The sequence below is a fragment of the Balaenoptera ricei genome, chromosome 14 (genome assembly GCF_028023285.1).
Source record: "Balaenoptera ricei isolate mBalRic1 chromosome 14, mBalRic1.hap2, whole genome shotgun sequence".
In the NCBI taxonomy this organism is placed as follows: Eukaryota; Metazoa; Chordata; class Mammalia; order Artiodactyla; family Balaenopteridae; genus Balaenoptera; species Balaenoptera ricei.
Window position 1 is genome coordinate 630,617 of NC_082652.1, and position 17,728 is coordinate 648,344.

The 17,728-nt window shown below is 63.8% G+C and overlaps 1 protein-coding gene across 12 annotated transcripts in view; it reads right to left on the reverse strand.

Moving 5' to 3' along the window:
* FBRSL1 (fibrosin like 1) overlaps positions 1-17,728 on the reverse strand; it is an 86,243-nt gene that overhangs the window by 20,438 nt on the left and 48,077 nt on the right. For 11 of the 12 annotated variants that reach the window (XM_059893578.1, XM_059893571.1, XM_059893576.1 and 8 more), the window contains one exon: positions 12,567-12,596. The exons of the other annotated variant lie outside the window; for it this stretch is intronic. In XM_059893578.1, the coding sequence (XP_059749561.1) occupies positions 12,567-12,596 (30 nt within the window). The remainder of the gene's footprint in view (positions 1-12,566; positions 12,597-17,728) is intronic. 12 annotated transcript variants of the gene reach the window in all.

Below are 17,728 nucleotides of genomic sequence, written 5' to 3' on the forward strand. Positions count from 1 at the left end.
CGCCCCTTGAGAAGGCCGAGTATATGCCCCACACCGATCCAGGCCCACGGGGTGGCACCTAACATTCCAGAGCGCGCAGGTGCAACACCAGGACACCAGCAGCACAACTCCCAATCATGAAACTTGCTGTAAAAAAAATCCACGGAGGGTAAGGGGGCCGAGGGGCTCCTGCAAGGAGTTTGAGAGCCCACCTCTAAGCTGCTGTGGGGCTAGGGGCACCAGGAGGTCAGCTCTCCTGAGGCATCCAGGGACCCACAGCTTAGAGCCCAGGTTCAGGGCCTGCATACGCCTGCCCTAAGCTGGGCGATCAGAGGCGGGTCCATTCAGCGGGGAAGCGCACAGCCATTTAAACAGGACCCTGGGACACAGCTCCAGAACCGCGGGCACGGGGCCAGCGCTCCCTTTTCAAAAGGCGGCAAAACACAGGCAGACACATGCACTTACACAGCCCACAGTTAATCTCCAACCGTAAAGAAGAAATGGCCAACGGTGCCAGCCTCTAGGTGGGGCTTTTAAGTCCTTTTGTTCTGTTTGAATTATTTACCAGTTACATGTATTCCCCTTACCCCACCCCCATAAACGTCATACCACGAAACCGTTTCCTGCCATAAAAACAGCACGTATGTGGCACCGTGCTGAATGGCTTTTAACCATGAAATCACTGGGCCCTCACGCCTATCCTTTGAGGACACACTATTGTCACCTCCATTTTGTTGATGAGGAAACTGAGACAGAGAAGTGAGGTGACATGCTGGAGGCCACGGAGCTGGTATGTGGCAGGGCTGGGATTGGAAACCTGGCAGTCTGACCCTGGGGTCCATGGGCTTAGCCAAGACGTGCTCTTCCTCTAGGAGAGCAGCAGAGACTGGTCCTGGGACGTGGGATTCTGGCGGGAGAGCCCTGACTCCCAGGCTGGGGGGTGGCTTTACCTCAGGGGTGGGTGTCTGCGGGCCCATGTGCCCCCGTGCCCACTGCACCATGCCCCAGCAGGGCGTGAGCTCTTGCACTTGGCCCAGCTCCAAGGCCTCTGGCAGCGAAGAGGAAAGGTGTTCATGCAGTGGGGTGTCCTGATCTACCCCTCTGGGGTCAGCAGCAAAAGTGCCCTAAGCCCAGAAGTCTGTGAACCTTACACAGCAAAGTGGAATTAAGGTTGGTCAGTTGACCTGGAGATGGAGAGACGATGCCACGGGCACAGCTTAATCTCAGGGTCCTTACTGGTGGGAGGAGAGACGGGAAGATGCTGCCCTCTGGCTGTGAAGCTGGAGGAAGGGGCCGGGAACCCAGGCATGTGGGCGACTCTACAAGCTCAGAAAGGCCGGGAAGGGATTCTCCCTGGAGCCGCAGAGGGGCCGGCCCAGCCCACAGCTTGACTCCCACGGGGACACTCCTGTGGGACTTCTGGCCTCCAGACTGAGAGATAATAGTGTAGTACTCAGCCGCCGAGTTGGTGACAACTTGCCACCGCAGCCACACTCAACTTACACTCACAGCCAGGAGCCTGATTAGGGGATGGAATGCAGAAGAACAAGCCGCCCCATCGGCAGGCCTGAGTCAAGCTCACAGCCTAGTGGGAGAGAAGGGCCATACACAGGGAGACAGGTAATACGAGTACAGATGGGGTGGGCAGACAGTAAAGGGCAATGTGAAAAGCAGTGACGGGCACTGATCTGAAGGGCAGCTGGGGGAGCCTTCCCATGAGGGGCGTCTGAGCTGAGACCTGAAAGATGAGAAGGACCAGGCTAAGCTGAGGGGAGCTCTAGGGAAGAGTCTTCTGGGGTGGCCACAGCCAGTGCAAAGGCCCTGAGGCAGGAACAACTTGGCAGGGCCAGCCAGGGAGGTGGGGTGGGGCACAGGGCCTTGAGGGCCATGAGGGAGCTTGGGCATTTGTGTTGAGCAACAGGAAGAGATGTGTGTGGGATCCGAGGAGGAGAGGGATGATGAGGTCTTTAAAAAGACCCCCTCTGTAGGATCCGCCACAGGGCTGGGTGGGGCGCAAGGAGCTGGGCTAGGAGCTGCAGCGACAAGCAGGCGTGGGGATGAGAGGGGGCAGGCGGTGGGGCCCCTCCAGAGGTGGGGACAGGGACCGTCCCGTTGGAGATGTCAGCTGGCAGTTGGTTACGGAGCTTGGAGCTCTGGGGGCAGTGACCCTGGTGCACCAGGTCAGGCAACCTCCCCCAGTCGAGCTGCTGAATCCTCGGGGCCCCAAAGGTACGCTCCATCATCATGTCTCCTCCAGATGAGCAGCCGGGCTGCACCCAGTCTCTCCCAGCTACCTGGAGACCCCACCCCTGGCAGTAAAAGGTTCCTGGAGCCAGTGGCAGTGGGGAGAGCGGGTGGCAGTTGAGGGCTGGGCCAGCGCCGGGAACCAGCGGGAGCAGCTAGGAGCTTCTCCAGCCCCAGCCCGGCCTTGTCACCCAGGTCTGGAACAAGCCCCCGAGTCTGACCATCAGGTCATGGTCAAGGTCTCAATGTGCCCCCCGGCTCCTCTCCCACCACAGCCTGACCCTGGAGGAGCCTGTCTTCCTGTAATGACATGGCTTCACTTCAAACATCGTTCTCAAGACCACCTTGGGCACTCACGGTCCTTGAAAAGGCCACAGTCCTTGCCATGCCACCTCTGAGCCATGGCCCCGCCCTCTGGTTTGGGAGTAAAATCAGACTTTGGGCAGGACTGGCTTTAATTCTGTTTAGAGAGGAAAGTGGCTGTGATATGAAAGATTTAATGAGGTTGGAAATCTAGAAGGAAATGGAGCAGGCCTAGATTACCGGGAGGAATGAAGGCCACCGTCAGAGAGCGCAGGGACGTCCCAGGCCAAACAGAGGTAATCCACTCAGGGCCCGCACGTGGTGGGCAGGGGCCGACAACCCATCTTAGAACCACATCTGTCATCGTTACGCAGAGCAAGGGGGAGGTACCGTCACAGGGGCCATGGAGGGGGCTCCACCCACAGCCGGGGGGCACTGGGAGTGCCCACCCCGCTGCCAATCAGCCACGCCAATCGCTGGGCTCCCCTCGGCTGGGCTAAGGAGCTGCCAGCTGGCCTGCTCCCTCGTGGCTGCCTCTCTGGGAGGCAAGCGGATGCAGGGGCTGCAGACGAAGGCCCGTGGGCCGTGTGACAAGGACACCTACCGAGACAGGGCCCCATGCGTGTGAGAAGGCCAGTGTGGCTGGGGGGGGGGGGGGTCACTGGGGGGATGGGGGACAGGCTTCCTGGGCTGGGCTCCCCAGCCTCGGTTCATCCTTGCCGAGCTGCGACTGTGGCCTCACACAGAGCGACCCCGTGGCTGTGGACCGGAGCGCAGACCCTCTCGGCCAGGCTGGCGGGCTCAACGGAGGGGAGGGCATGGGGGGCGGGGCGGAGTCCAGAGGGTCCTCGCTAGCTGGGCATGTCCATCATTGGTGTCCAGCGTTGGGGAAGAAGCAAAGGCCAGAAAAATCTACAAATGCTCACTAATGGGCCGACCAAGGGTGAACTCAGACCCCGCTCAACGCTGGCTCGCCCTCCTTACTGACCAGAAAACGCAAATTCAGTGCAAAACAGCAGAGGGGTAACTGCAGATTGTGCCAAAGATGTGAGAGTTCGTGCAACTGAGAAGACGCTCTGGAAAGCCTTGGAGGAGGCTGACGGGCTCCTGATGGGCTTGGGAGAACAGCCGCGTGGATGATGAGTGGGGCTGAGTGGGGCTGAGCGGGGCTTCTAGGGCGCAGGAGGCCCCGGGCCCTCCGCAGTCCTCAGCGCTGCGGCCACGACAACCCTCTGTGGTCTGTGCTGTCCGTGAGGGGGCTGCGAGCAGGAGGACAGGGCGGCCTGCTGCAGCGGCTGAGCGTGGCCCCCAGAGACACGCACACCCAGAACCTCGGGATGTGACCGTACTTGCAATTAGGGTCTTTGCAGCTGTGATTCAGGATCTTGGGGTGAGTGCACCCTGGATTGGGGGCCCAGGTCCTATGACTGCATCCTTCTGCACAGAGGAGGCACAGACACGGGGGTGGGGGAGGGAGGCCACGTGACCACGGAGGCGGAGATGGGAGCGATTCCACGAGCTAGGGAAGCCTGAAGCCACCAGAGGCAGGAAGCCTCCTCCAGGGGAGCGCGGCCCTGCCCACACCTTGATGCCAGGCTCCCGGTCTCTGGGACATAGGAGAATAACTTCCTGTGGTTTAAGCTGCCCAGTGTGGTACTGGGGTCCACTGAGTGTGCGGTGGGCACCCTGACCAGCCCATCCCTGAGGGGAGTGGGTTCTCTGCCGGTGTCTAAAGCAGAAGCCATGAGCTCCAGGTATCAGGAGGGGCGCGTGGGCATTGAGCGCACACGTGAGTGCCCGCTGAATGCACGTGCGTGCGACACTCTGTGGGCGAACACGCGCACGTGTGCGGGTGTGAAGGCTTGCGTGTGCGAGTGTGGGAGCACGTGTGCGTGTGACGCAGGGCAGGGACGTGCGGCGGCTCCCTGTCCCCAGCCGCGTCTGCGTCTGCACGAAGGCCACGGAGGCCTGGCTTTCTTCAGCCAGAACAACGGCAAAGCCCTTTCTCTCGGGGCGGCGCCTCTGGGCCTGCTGGGGACCCGGGGGCCCAGCGCTGTCGTGGCGCTAATCCAGCTCTCCGGCTGTGGCAGGGCCGGGGCCTGCAGGGACGGGGTGGGGTGTCTCGGCCGCCCTCTAACCCCTGCCCCAGCCACCTGACTGGTCCTCAAGCTCTGACCGTTTCGGAAAGCATCTGCTTGTTTTGCGTGCTGGGCCTCTGCCGGTGCCCTGACCGATCCCATGGTTCCCACCTGCCCCCAGGTGAGGACCACCCACCTCGCAAGCCTGCACCAGGCCCCTGGCGCCCCCGCCCAGTGAGGCCCCCTCCGAGGCTAGCAGGGCAGGTGTGGTCTGAAGGCGCTACGACCCCTCCGGGCACAGAGGCGTATGGACACCCCAGGGCCAGAGGACAACCTCCCTGTCAGCGCCCAGGCAGCCTGGTGCATCCCCGGGGGAGCCCGGGGAGACCTGGAGGTGGATGTGGGAGCTGCCCGGGGTCCTGCTCAGCTAGTTCTGGAAAGGCCGGGGCAGGGGAGGCGGGAGGGGCAGATGGCCCCCACCGTGGAGGTCTTCCCGCCTTCTCTTCCAGCCTCCCGGCTTCTCCTCGGCCTCAGCGTTCCCACGCAGCTGGAAGGTGCAGGTCAGGTCCCGCCTGGCACTTAGGTCTGTGTGACCCCAGCAGGAAGTTAAGCTCTCCGCACCCAGCTTTCTGCTGAGCACGGCGGGCACTCCCACCCTCGCTGCTGTGCTGGGCCTCGCGCTACACGGCGCTCGTGGACGGGGACCCTGGCGTCAGTGCCCACCCCCCATTCTCTGTCCCTGGCGGCCATCACATCTGTCTCACCTATGCTGGGACACCCTTCAGGCTCCTCAGACCCAACACCTTCCAGACTGAGACCCTCCGCTACCTCTATCCCGTGGCGTCCTGGGGCCCCCCACGCACCCAGGGCCGTCCCAGGTGAGCAGTGGGGTCCTGAAGGCATCAGCGGGCTCTAGCGTCCCAGCCCACAGGCCCTAATGGGCCTGGATGGACCCAACGTGATCACAAGGGTCCTCACAAGAGGGAGGCAGGAGAGTCAGAGAAGAAGACGTGACCTCAGAAGCAGAGGTCAGAGTGACGACGGGAGGAGGCTACGAGCCCAGGAACACGGCAGCCTCCAGAAGCCGGCCAGGCAAGGAACCACGTTCTCCCTGGAGCCTCCGGAAGGGACCACCCCTGCTGACACCTTGGTTTTGGCTTAGGGAGACCCATTTTGGACTTCTGACCTCCTGAACTACAAACTTGAGCTGTTTCAGGCCACCCAGTCTGTGGTAATTTGTTACAGCAGCTGTAGGACACAAGTGCCTCTCCCACCCCTGCATCCACAGCCCAGGCCTCCGCCCTCGCCTGCTGGGACTCTTGCAGTAGCCTGACGGTGCCCGACTCCCCTGAGGCCTCCGGTCCTAGCAGATGCTCACTCTGTCCCTCGGGTCCCTCGCTGAGGGTGGGGCTGCAGGACAGATGCCACTTCAGAGGGTTATCTGGGGCTGAACGAGCTGACGCGTGCAGGGGCCAGGAGGCGCGGGCTACATTTCAGTCATCGCATCGTGGTCCTTGCTGGGACCTATGTGCCGCCCCAGTGCCTGCCTGGGACCCTCAGTGAGCAAACTGCCAAAGGCCCTTCCTCTTCCTCGGGCAGACCCGTGGGAAGACACACGCTGGCTGGAGCAGCCCTAGGTCACGGTGCACAGCCCTGAGCCCTCGCGAGGACACCCGGTGAGGTTGCCTGTGCAGGGCCCCCTGCACCTCTGTCCCCCCAGCACCCGGCCTTGGAGGGGGGGCCCGCGGCTGGGAGAGGGGAGGACGGGTGAGCCTCCTACAGACTCCGGGAAGGTGTTCTCAGGAGCGGGGCTGGGCCGGCACACAGAGGAAACCTCGGTGAGCAGGGACGCTCCGAGGGCAAGCAGGGGCGTCCCGCGGGAAGTGGGGGCGGCGGCGGCGGCGCGGGACGCAAGTGCCAGCGGGCCCGGGATGCAGAGGGGAGCTGCCCCGAGGCGGGCGGCGGGGACGCAGGCCGGGCGCTGCCCTGAGCTGCTGTCGGGCTGCCGTGCCCGTTCCTCGCTGCCACAGGGACCTCAGGGGTGGGCCCGCGAGCCTCGTGCCAGAGGTGAGAGGGCGGGGACTCAGAGGAGGCCCCGTCAGGCGCCAGGCGGAGGAGCCTGGACCGGGCTCCGTGCTCACCGCGGACTGAGGGCCCCGAGGAGCCAGGCTGACCCGGGGCCTGAGGCGGCGGACGCCCGCCCGGCCATCTCAGCAGCCAGCGCCGACCCCCGAACCCCGGCCTCCACCCCGGGCCGCAGGCACCCCGGACCCCCCGTTCGCAACGCTCAGCAAAGAGGAAACCGAGGCTCGGGGCTGGAGGGCTGGCCCTCAGAGGACCCCCGGCCCTCCAGCCAGCCGCCTGACAGCCCCACCCCTGCCCCTGCCCGTTCCTGCGGCCCAGTGCGGGGCGCACGTCCTGGCGGGGTGGCGGGGGCGAGCCTGGCAGGCAGGCCAGACAGACATCCCTCAAGAGGCGGCTGGGTGCTGGCCGGGCCGCTCAGGCAGACGGCAGCCGGCCCGGACCAGCAGGCTGCCTGACGAGCCCCACACGATTTTTCACCCCATATTTTTCCAATAAAAAAGCAGTTAGACACCGACCGCAGCCATCTGGCCGCCCGGCTCCGGAGCCTCCTGGCAGCTCAGGCCGCCTTCCCCGCCAGCACTGAGCGCCCAGGGCAGGGCCGGGGTGGGGCGTGGGGAAGCATGTAGGGGTTCTGTGGCGAGGGGAGCGTCTCAGGGGGGCGGGGGGGCCTGCATCCCGGGTGTGGGCTGCCCCCGGGGCAGGGCCTGGTCCCGCAGAAGGGGAGGCGGCGGAGAGGTTTTCCATCTGTCTGTCTGTCTGTCTGTCTGTCTGTCTGCGTGTCAGCCTCTGGGGCTGGGCTGGTTGGAGAGGCCTCGCTGGTTTCCGACTGTCTGTCCGTGTCTGGGAGGCACACTGTCCTCAGCGTGTCTGTACCTCGAGCCAAGAGGCAGAGCCCGAGGCCGGCGGGCAAGGGGCGGGTGGGCCGGCAGGAGCCCGGGGCCGGGGAGGCAAGCGGGGCAGGAGGGGCAGCAGTGGGCCCTGGAGGTGCAGGCGCGTCTGACCTCAGACGCTGGCAGGCGCGGGAGGAGCAAACTGGCCAGGAGAGACGGAGCGCTGGTCTTCCCGCCGCCCTGCCCGGGAGGAGGCCTCCTTGGGGCCGCCTGCCTGGCACGCCATCCCCAGCGCCCAGCACGGGTGTGGAGTCAGCGCCGACAGGCCCAGGGCACGGGGCTCCGCCCCCACTCTCCCGCCCCACCTGCACACCCAGCTGCGTCTCCTTCGCCGACCCGAGCAGCCCGGGTGCCTTCCGACCGCTGCTTCCAGCCTGCTGTGCACCGAGGAGTGTGACAAGTCAAGCTTGTCCCGGCTTCGTTCAGCCTGTTCGCGGCCAGGCTCCAGGGGAGGCCAGGGCACTGCTGCCAGCGGACGGTGTTCTCCCTGCCACCTGTGCCCGCACGGCCTCGGAGAGGCAGGGCTCTGCCCCGGAGCGCCGCAGAGGACGGACGCCTCTCTCTGCTCTCCCCGCCCTATGGGGTGGGGAAGGCGGGGGATGGTAACTTTGGCCGAGGCCCCAGCCAAGTGTCCACCGTGGCCCTCTGACCTGCGCCTGCTTTTGGATGGGCCCAGAGGAAGTTACTCATTGCCCAGAAACCCAGCTCGGGTAAAGGACAGAAGGAACTCCAAAGGTCTCTCCATACCCACCACCCCAACTCAGACCCAAACAGCCTCGAGTAACCGGGTGTCCCTGCCATGGAGGAAACAGAGAGGTCTGGACCGCAGGTGATACCCTTGGTGCATAATTAGTGCCCCCGGGGAGCACTGCCAGGGTGAGGCTGTGTGTCAGGGACCTCCCAGGATGGTGGCTCCCCACCGCACTTGGATCAAAAGCTGAATTTCTTGCCATGGCTTTTTACAATGTGGCCTCTCTGAGCTCACCCACTCCCTCCCTCCTTCTGCTTCGGCCCCACTGGACATTTTACATCAACATCATCCCTGCCTCACCACGCAGGAGGTGATCAGTCAGGTTGTAAGATCAATGATGTGGGAAAGGGGAATGCAGATAAGATGGCTGGTGCTACAGCTGCTTCTGTGGATTAAGAGGTGACTATGAGGAAGGAAGCCATATGCCAAGAATGGCCAAGCAGAAAGACAGAGGAGACTGATGACCACAGACAGGCCATGCCAGCCGGGAGGGTCCACATCCAGGCCTTTAGGTGAGAAATGCAAACTCCTTCTTTAGTCCAGTTCCATTACAGCTTCCTCCCTGACACGGGCCATGTGGTAGACAGTTGGTGCCTGCACCTTGAAAGCCAGGACAGAGGTAGGGACTTTATCATGTAGGCAACAGAGGTCTCCGCATCTTTCTGGTAAGGGCAGAGATGTGAGCTGGCGAGCAAGGAGACTGTGCCACGCCCAGAGGAGAGCTGGTGAGGGCAGGGCGGGGGCAGCGGCGGCCTCCAGACCTACAGCCGGGCAGCCGTGCAGGGCCTGGCGAGTCACAACAGCCCAGCCAGTGCTGACCACACACATCCCCCTCCCGGTGGCAGAAATACCAAGATCTGTCCATGCTGGTTGGTGAATAGCCCTGGGGCCCTAGAGGGGGCCCAGATCCCAGGGGGCTGCTCTAGGAAGCCCCAAGACCTCCCCACCACCAGGCAGCTCTTGGGCTCCATCCAGGCCCCCTTCTCTGAGCGGCACCATGGAATCTTGGCCCTGGCCTCTGGCCTGCATCTCAAGCTGTCTGGAACACACCCTGGTGTCCCAGAAGCCCCATGTGCTCATGGAGAAGGCAAACTCGGGTGACCGGGGAGGAATCCTGTACCTTTCCCTGGCTCATCAGCCAAGAGGCTTTCTGCAGCATGGCCCGGCTCTGCCCACTTCAGGGGCCCCACCGCCCCACAAACAAATGGCAGGCTCAGTCACCCTGTGCTAGCTCACTCAGAGCTCACCATAGCCCAGGAGAAGCACCCCGTCACTCCCGGAGCAGGTGGCGACAGTGGGAGGCTTCTCTCTCCCTCCCCCTGCCTGGGCCCACCAAGGCCTGCCCGCGCTGGAGCCAGGGGCGGTCACACGCCCGCATCGCCCGTGCAGCCCCCTGGGGGCCCAGTCACCATGGGGAAGACTGGGCTCTGCCCCTCCGCCTGAGGACCCCCGGCCGCCGAGGCCCGGTGCAAGTGCCACGGGGTCAGCCCCAGCGCAGAACCCAGTCTCTCCCAGCAGAGGCCTCTGGAACTCAGACCCTGGCCTTCCCAAAGACCCTCAGAGTGGGGTTCTTCCCGCACGCTGCACAGGGAATCGCCAGAAGGAACTGCTGGTTCCAGACCCCACCCCAGACTCGACCAGAGCGAGCTTCCGGGCCGCCCCTGGGGACCGCGCCTGCTGTGCCGTCAGTCCTTGGCCAGGCTGAGCTCGGGGCCACCGCCAGTGCGCGGGTGGGCGTGAATGCAGAGGAGGCCAAAGCCACGGCCTCCGGCTAGCCCTCGGTCACAGCCTGCCGGCCTCGGTGCCCGGGGTTGACGGCCCTGGGCAGAAGTTCTCGGCGTGCCTGGTCGGAGCTGCCATGTGGGGCTGTGCCCTGGCTCGGCCCCTTCCGGCGCCTGGTCTCCACTCCAGGGTCCTCGCTCCGGCAGGAGGGGTGGACCGAGGGGTGGAGGGAGAAACATGCCAGGACCAGCGCTGACCAAGGGGCCCCTGGACAGAGCAGTCAGCAGCCTCAGGGTCTCAGAAGCCCCTCCCCACACCCCCCTCAGAGCAGCCCGTGGCCTCAGAGAGCGTTTCCTGCAGCTTTTCAATTAAAGGAGGTGCTGAAGGTGATGGCCCAGCGCAGCACTTTCCCAGGTGCTGCGATCTAATACATTAAAGACATCAGGAGTGGGGCTTCCCTGGTGGCGCAGTGGTTAAGAATCCGCCTGCCAATGCAGGGGACATGGGTTCGAGCCCTGGCCCGGGAAGATCCCACATGCCGCGGAGCAACGAAGCCCGCGAGCCACAACTACTGAGGCCTGCGCTCTAGAGCCCACGAGCCACAACTACTGAGCCCGTGAGCCACAACTACTGAAGCCCGTGCACCTAGAGCCCGTGCTCCACAACAAGAGAAGCCACCGCAATGAGAAGCCCGCGCACAGCAACGAAGAGTAGCCCCCGCTCGCCGCAACTAGAGAAAGCCCGTGCACAGCAACGAAGACCCAACGCAGCCAAAAATAAATACATAAATTTATATTAAAAAAAAGACATCAGGAGCGACAGCTCCTGCGAAAACGCGGCACCTGTCCCAGTGCCCTCCGGCGGCCCGACACCTTGTCCACTCACAGGACGGCTGAGCGGGGAGCACTCGGGACCACAGACACTTCCTAGCTGCCCTGCCCTCTGGCCACCTTCCCAGGACGGTCTCGACCACAGCAACGACTCCACACGGGGCTTCTGGGCCAACTCACCTCGGACGGCACATCCTCAACCTCACCCGTTCACACCTGCCCCTCCTCCATTCACCACGCGACCCCCGTCCCCCTCCCGGCCCTTGGGATAACCACTCGCCCAGCCCAGCCCAGCACCCGACCTCATGAGGCTGGCCATCCGGACCCCAGGCATCCTCTGCAGGCCTGCCCTGACCCTGAGCACCCTGCTAGCCGGCCTTTGGGTTCTGTCCACACTTGCTCACGTGCTTATAGGCGGCTCTGTGCTTGAGCGTGAAGCCTGTACGAGGGGGGCCGGCCGTCTGTCCGTCCACAGCTCCTGCCCACGCAGGCCAGGACACGCCAGAGAGGCAGCAACCGAGGCTCTCACACCGCACAGACCTCCCGACGGGACCACGTTCCAGTTCACAGAAACTTGCCTAGACACCAGTCGGTATTCAGCTGCCCTTCCATCTGCCTCACACGAAGAGCCCTCATGCACACTGGCCCCACTGCCTGGACACTTGTCCTCCTTGGTGCCCGGTGCCACCCCCGGGGGGGCCGCACCCCGAGGACAAGGGGCTCCATCACGTTGGCGCGGCCACCTCCTGCCCGTCTCACCACCTAAGACTCTTCAGGTGGGCTGCTAGCTCGTTCCCCAAGGACGGTGCACCCAGCCTGCCCGGGTTCCAGCTGTGTGACCTCGGGCAGGTTCCTTACCCTCTCTGTGCCTTGTCTCCACTTCTACATCAGGAAGCGACAGTCCCTGCCCCACAGGGCTTTGGGACGGTGAGTGCCGGGCGCCTGCGCCCGCTGGGCCTCACGCTGCTTCTGGTCGCTGCCCCCGGTCGCTGCCCCCGAGAGGCAGTCCCGAGCGGCGCCCCCCGCTGTATCCCTGCCCACACAGAGCTCAGCACACAGTAGGTGCTCTGCCAATACCTGCTGAGCCAAGAGCTCTTGCCCTTCCCCCAGGACACACAGGGCCCGGCAGATGGCCAGGAGCAAGGACTCCCGAACCCCAAGGGCCAAGGCAGGAGCTGCGGAAAGGAACACAGAGGGATGACGGCACCGCCGGAAGGCCCCTCGGCTGTCCCTGTGCTAACTCTCCCACTGCATAAATCCCGAGTTAGTAGAAACTTCATTGCTCCTGAAAAGCGGGGGGTTGGAGGGAATTGCGAGGGGCCAGGCGCTGTTGCTATTAGCGGAAGTCTCTGTTTTGGGGTGATGTTTACGGCCCCCAGCATGGAAACGCAACAGAGTGTGGCCCCCGCTCTGCCCACGGCTCCCCCATCCCAGGGAACCCTGGACTGAGACAGCTGCCGACAGGCCAGGAGCTGAGGCCCGGTCCTGCAGCCCCAAGGGGCCCGGGCAGCGTCCCGGGTCCCAGCGTGGACGTCTACCGCATCTGGCCCTCAGCCAGGTCGGGGAGGCGACAGCCACCCGCACACCCCACAGGAGAACCACGACCTTTCTGCCTGGTGTCCAGGGCCCAGCCTGCTGGGGTCCAGGTCAGCAGGAGGGGTGGGGGAGGGGGTGGAAGGCTTACCTTGTCATCCCCGTCGCTCTCGCTGTCGCACTGCAGTGGGGGGAAGAGAGAGAGAGAGGTGAGTCAGCGCCCCACAGGCAGGTCGGGGGGGGGGGTAGGGGGTGAGAAGGTGAGAGTGTGGGAGGGGCCTGGGCTGGAGGGCAGGGCCAGAGGAGGCGGCTCTGGCCGCCCCACGCCCCGACTCGGGGCCTCAGGTCTGGGATGGGGGTGTCCCCAGCCAGCAGGACCAGGGGCCCAGGCGCCGGGAGCTGGGAGGGATCTGGGGGCCTAGGCAAGCCCTGGGTGGGAGCTCCATCGAGGACCGGGGCATGGGGCTGGTGGTAGGGGTAGGCGAGGCAGAGGTGAGACAGAGGAGCGCACGTGACCAGGCAGATGCAGACCAGCACCGGCACGCCCAAGCAGGCCCGAGCTACCCGGTAACCCCAGGACACACGTGGAGCAGCCCCCCGCGCCCCTCAGGCTCCCTCCCAGGTGCTGAGCTCTCCAGGCAGTGGGGGGGCCGCGGTGAGATGCGAGGGGCCCTTGGCTGGTTACGAGGCCGACGGACCAGGGCTCAGGGGAGGGACTCCGGGCACCGCCTGGGCAGGGAGACAGAGAGGCCCAGCCTCGGGTGGCCTGAAGGGGCCGCAGGGAGGGCGGGGGGCAGTGAGGGCTGGGGCCCGTGGAGGACAAGCAGTCAGGACAGCCTGTGCTGCAGGTGCTGCCTGCCGGGGTGGGGGCCACCTGCTCCCCCCGCCCGCCCCTGCAGATGCCCCAGCAGAAACCGCTCCACGGGTTAGCGCAGCTGGTTAAGGGAAGATTGTGAAAATCGTGCAAACAAATCCTCGTTTTCCATTTTCAGTGAGCAGAGCTTTAAAAAGAAAGCCTGCTCTAGAAACCACAGCAATTTTCCCCCTAAAAGAATATAAACCATAAAGAATCTCTTCCCAGCAACTGTAATTGTGACACGTTTATGTCAAGTGAATTATATTGCTGAAAATAAATCTCCCCGGGACGCACAGGAGGGTGATGGGCCCCAGGCAGACATGTGGAGGTGCTCCACAGACACGTGCTGTTTCTGTGGGGTCCTCCACCAGACCCATTCTGCGATCGGGCACACGCCCTCCGCGCCCCAGGGCCGGGGTGGGTTCAAAGACAGAGTTCACGGAGTTGTGGCGACCTGCCTTGTGCTTTATCAGCCACTCACCGCAGGCGGAGAGTGTCCCTGGGGACAGGGGGGATGGGCATTTGGGGGGATCTTCCTGAGGCTGACAGCAGCCCCGTGGACCCTCTGCCCCCCAACCTCGCACTGCACCCTGCAGGGCCTGGCCCAAGACCTCCAGGGCGGGTGTCCCCTCACAAATGGCAGAAGGACCACGGGCCCAGTCTCCTGGCCGTACAGCCACGGTGAGAGGCCAGGTCCGCCCCTCATGGCTGGCTGGCTCAAGCAGGGCGGCTGAAACCCAGAGGCAGAGCACGAAGGCGAGGAGGGGAGGTGGGAGATGAGGCTGGAAAGGTGAGTGGCCAGAACATGCAAAGCTTCACCGCACAGCGAGCTTGGACTGAGCTTTGTCGTGCGGCCACATGACCGGCACTTCCGGACGTTCTCTGTGCCAGGAGGGAGGGGTGGGGGGAACCGGGGGGTCGGGGGCTGTGGGGGACAGGAACCCCTCTGATGCTGCAGAATTAGCCGAGCTGCCAGACACCCCCAATCAGGCCTCTTTATGCCTAACAAGCCCTTGAGGTGGAAACTGCAATCCCATCAAACCATCAGGGGGCCGGGCCTCGGGCCCAGCACACTGTCCCTTGGGCAGCCTGGAAGCACCCCTAGGCCTGGCCCTGCTCCACCCCAGGCCCGGTTTCATCCCTTCCGCGCTTTCAGACGGTGCCACTGGTGACAGCTAAACGATCTGACATCGAGGAGGGGGTGAGGGTGCTTTCCAGAGAGTCCACGGAGCCTATAATTCACCAAACAACTCACCGTTTTCAGCCAGCGCAGGCTGCGCTGCAAATGAATTCACGTTACTAAGTCCTACTGAATTAATGTTTAACTGCAATAGAGTCGGAATTGAATGAGGCAATTAATCAGGACAAAGAGGGAAAAAGAGCCACATCTGTCTCGTGGGAGCTGCCTGAGTGAGGCGACCTTCACGGGGTTGGGCTGGGCTGGGCTGGGCGGTCCTGGAGAGCGTCATCCTGGTATGGGTGGGGGTCCAGGCGGGGAGTCCACAGAGCAGGGGACAGACCCTAGGCCCCAAGGGATGTGCTGGGTATGGTGGGAGCCCAAGATATGGGCTCTGGAGCAGATGCCTTCTCTGACGCTGTGCTGCCACCTACGCTGTGCAGCCCTGGGCAAGTGCCATGACCTCTCTGTGCCTCAGTTATGCTTCTGTAAAACGGAGCCAACAGCCCACCTACAGGATTGTTGTACAGCTTATATGAGTGAATACATGCAAAGCACTAGGACAGCGCTGGGTGTGTACTCATCATGATATACCATGTGGATGTATTTTCACCACCACCGCCACTACCACCACCACCACCACCATCATCACTGTCACCATAACCACCACCACCACCATCACCATCACCATCACCATCATCACCACCACCACCGTCACCACCATCATTACCATCATCACCACCACCATCATCACCATCACCGTCATCACCACCACCATCATCACCATCACCATAACCACCACCACCACCACCACCATCATCACTCAGTATTAATTATTATTGTCTTCCAACTAGGCCGAGAATGAGGGGTTCCCCTTTGGAATGGCTGAAGGCCCAAACCTGAGAGTTTCAGGGAGGTGTCTCCCAGCCCTGGAAGTGCCGGCTCTTGCCCCTGACCCTGATGGCTGGTGGCCAGAAAGGGAGCACTCCTTGGCCCAGATGAGAGCCCAGCATCAACTCTATCCTTCCCTGCTTGCCCCCAGCTCCAATCCCGCTCAGGAGGTAGCGCACCCCTCTACTTGCCTACCGGTTCCTCCCAGGTTCCTCCCAGCCTGGTCGAGCCAGCAAACAATGAACCAGCAGGCCCACTCATCCAGGACCAGCCCCTCTGCCCACCCTTCAGCCAGCCCAGAGGCTTACAGTCCTGAGTGCACCTCAGCTCACCCGAGGGGCCTCAGACCCCGTCAGCCTGAAGCCTGGGCCAGGTGACTCTAATGAGGGGCTGGGGAGAGGCACCCCGCTGGGAGCTCAAGACCACCCAGTGTAGGTCAGAGGCAGATGTGAGCTCAGGGTCCCGCATCCCAAAGCCCCGAAGCTCAGCTCCTCCATGTCCCAGGCCACTGTGTCACTCACGCAAATAGATGTGACGTGGGGATGCCCAAGGGTAGCTGCGTGTCGCCCACGTTCACGGACGTGACGTGACGAGGGACCCATCCATGGGCGGACATGGCCTTGAGACACAGCGTGAGAAGCCATAAGCTGGATGAGGCTTTGTTTGGCCTAACTGGCTTAATTTTTTAAAAAAATTCGCTGCCAACATTTAAAAATCTGGAGATTTCTCATGAGATCCTGTGTCTTACTGAGAACGGGGAGCCACATGCCCGCGTGACAGCCCTGCCCAGTGCCAGGCAGGGCTCCGCTGGGCCCCCTCCCCGCCTCTCCTGACGTCCAGGGCCCGAGTGCTGGCCCTTGTCGCATGCTGGGGACATAGCCCCACGGTGGGTCCCGGAGCCCAGGGCTCCGTCCTGCCTTCACTCTCGGTAATGGCGGCCGCTCGTTTCACCCCTCTGGGCCTCAGTTCCTCGTCCGCCGAGACGGGGGGCCTCGGTGCTGCGGGGGCTTGGGGTCACATCGGTCAGTGTGGGTGGGGTGCTCAGGGCAGCAGCTGGTTGGCAGTCCGGGCACATAAATGGGAGCCACTGTCGTCGCCATCTCCACCTTCCTCAGTGTCACCCCCCTCATCATCGTCACCTTCAGCATCACCGTCACCTTCACCATCACCACTGACACCTTCGCCGTCACCGTGATCTGCCCCAGCCCCTTCTCCCCTATCACCCGACCAGCCCCTGGAGGCACCTGAGTCATCCACGGGCCTGGGCACAGACAGTGTCGCCCGACAGTCCTGCTTCCCCGGGGGCACCTGCACGGCGGGTCTGGAGAGCTTGGCCTCCGTCACCGAGACCCTTCCAGAAACCTGGGCAGCTACTTGCTTGGGGCGAGGGCTGCTCATCGGCCTCCACAAATCGACACGGTTGTTCAGCAGCCGCAGAGACGGGCCTTGCTCTTCTCTCAGAGCGAACGTTAATTACCGCTGCGTCGCAGCAGCGCTGAGCAAGGCTGCCGCTCCCACTCCTCGAACAAAGGCGTGAAAAATCCCTGGGCTGGGCGCCCTGCTGCCGAGCCCGTGCCCCCAGCAGGCGTTCCAGCACCCAGGGCTGGGCCAGGTCACCCATGGGGGCGGGGCTGTCCCTCCTGATCGCTGCGGGGTCTCCACTGTGCAACGGAGACACAGGTCGAGGGGCTGCCGGGGGGCTGCTGGAAGGAGGGTGTGAAACCGCCCCGGCCCTTCTTCTCACTCAGGCGGCCCCACCTCCATCCAGGGGTCCAGCAGGCTCAGGGCCAGCGTGGCCTGGCGCTTGGAGGCGGGGGTGGGCCGGGCCCCTGCCCGGCCGCGGGGCCTGAGCTGCACAAGGGCCCGCGGAGGCCCTGACTGCAGAGCTGCTGGGGGCCAAGGAGGGCCGGGCCCTCCCCCCGGTCTGGGCCGGGCTCCCAGTGGGCACCGTCACCTGCAAAGGCCTGAGCAGCTGCGAACCGCAAAAGGAGGCAGGATCCGCGGTCTGTGTGTGAGCGGAAGGTGACGGGACGTCCTGTTCAGGCCACCTGGGCGTGGCGGCGAGGCAGGTCTGAGCTGCTGGGCAGCTGCTGCTGACCCCCGCCCTGGGTCGTAGCCACGCGGCCGGAGGTGTGCCCGGGGACGCCCGGGTGGCACCAGTCCTCGGCGCGGGCAGCGCTCGCTGGGCGTGTTCTTGTGGCTCATGTGTGCCTGTGCACGCCTGAGCGCCAAGACCTGGGAGTCGTGCTCCAAGGCGTCTCACACGTGAGCCCCGGGGCGCTCCACCCTAGCGAGTCCTGCCAGATGTCCCACGAGTGTGCGGCACCTAACAGTCAGGCGACCTGCCATGGGGCCACGCGGGCCCAGGAGCGGTGGCTGTGTGGACAGC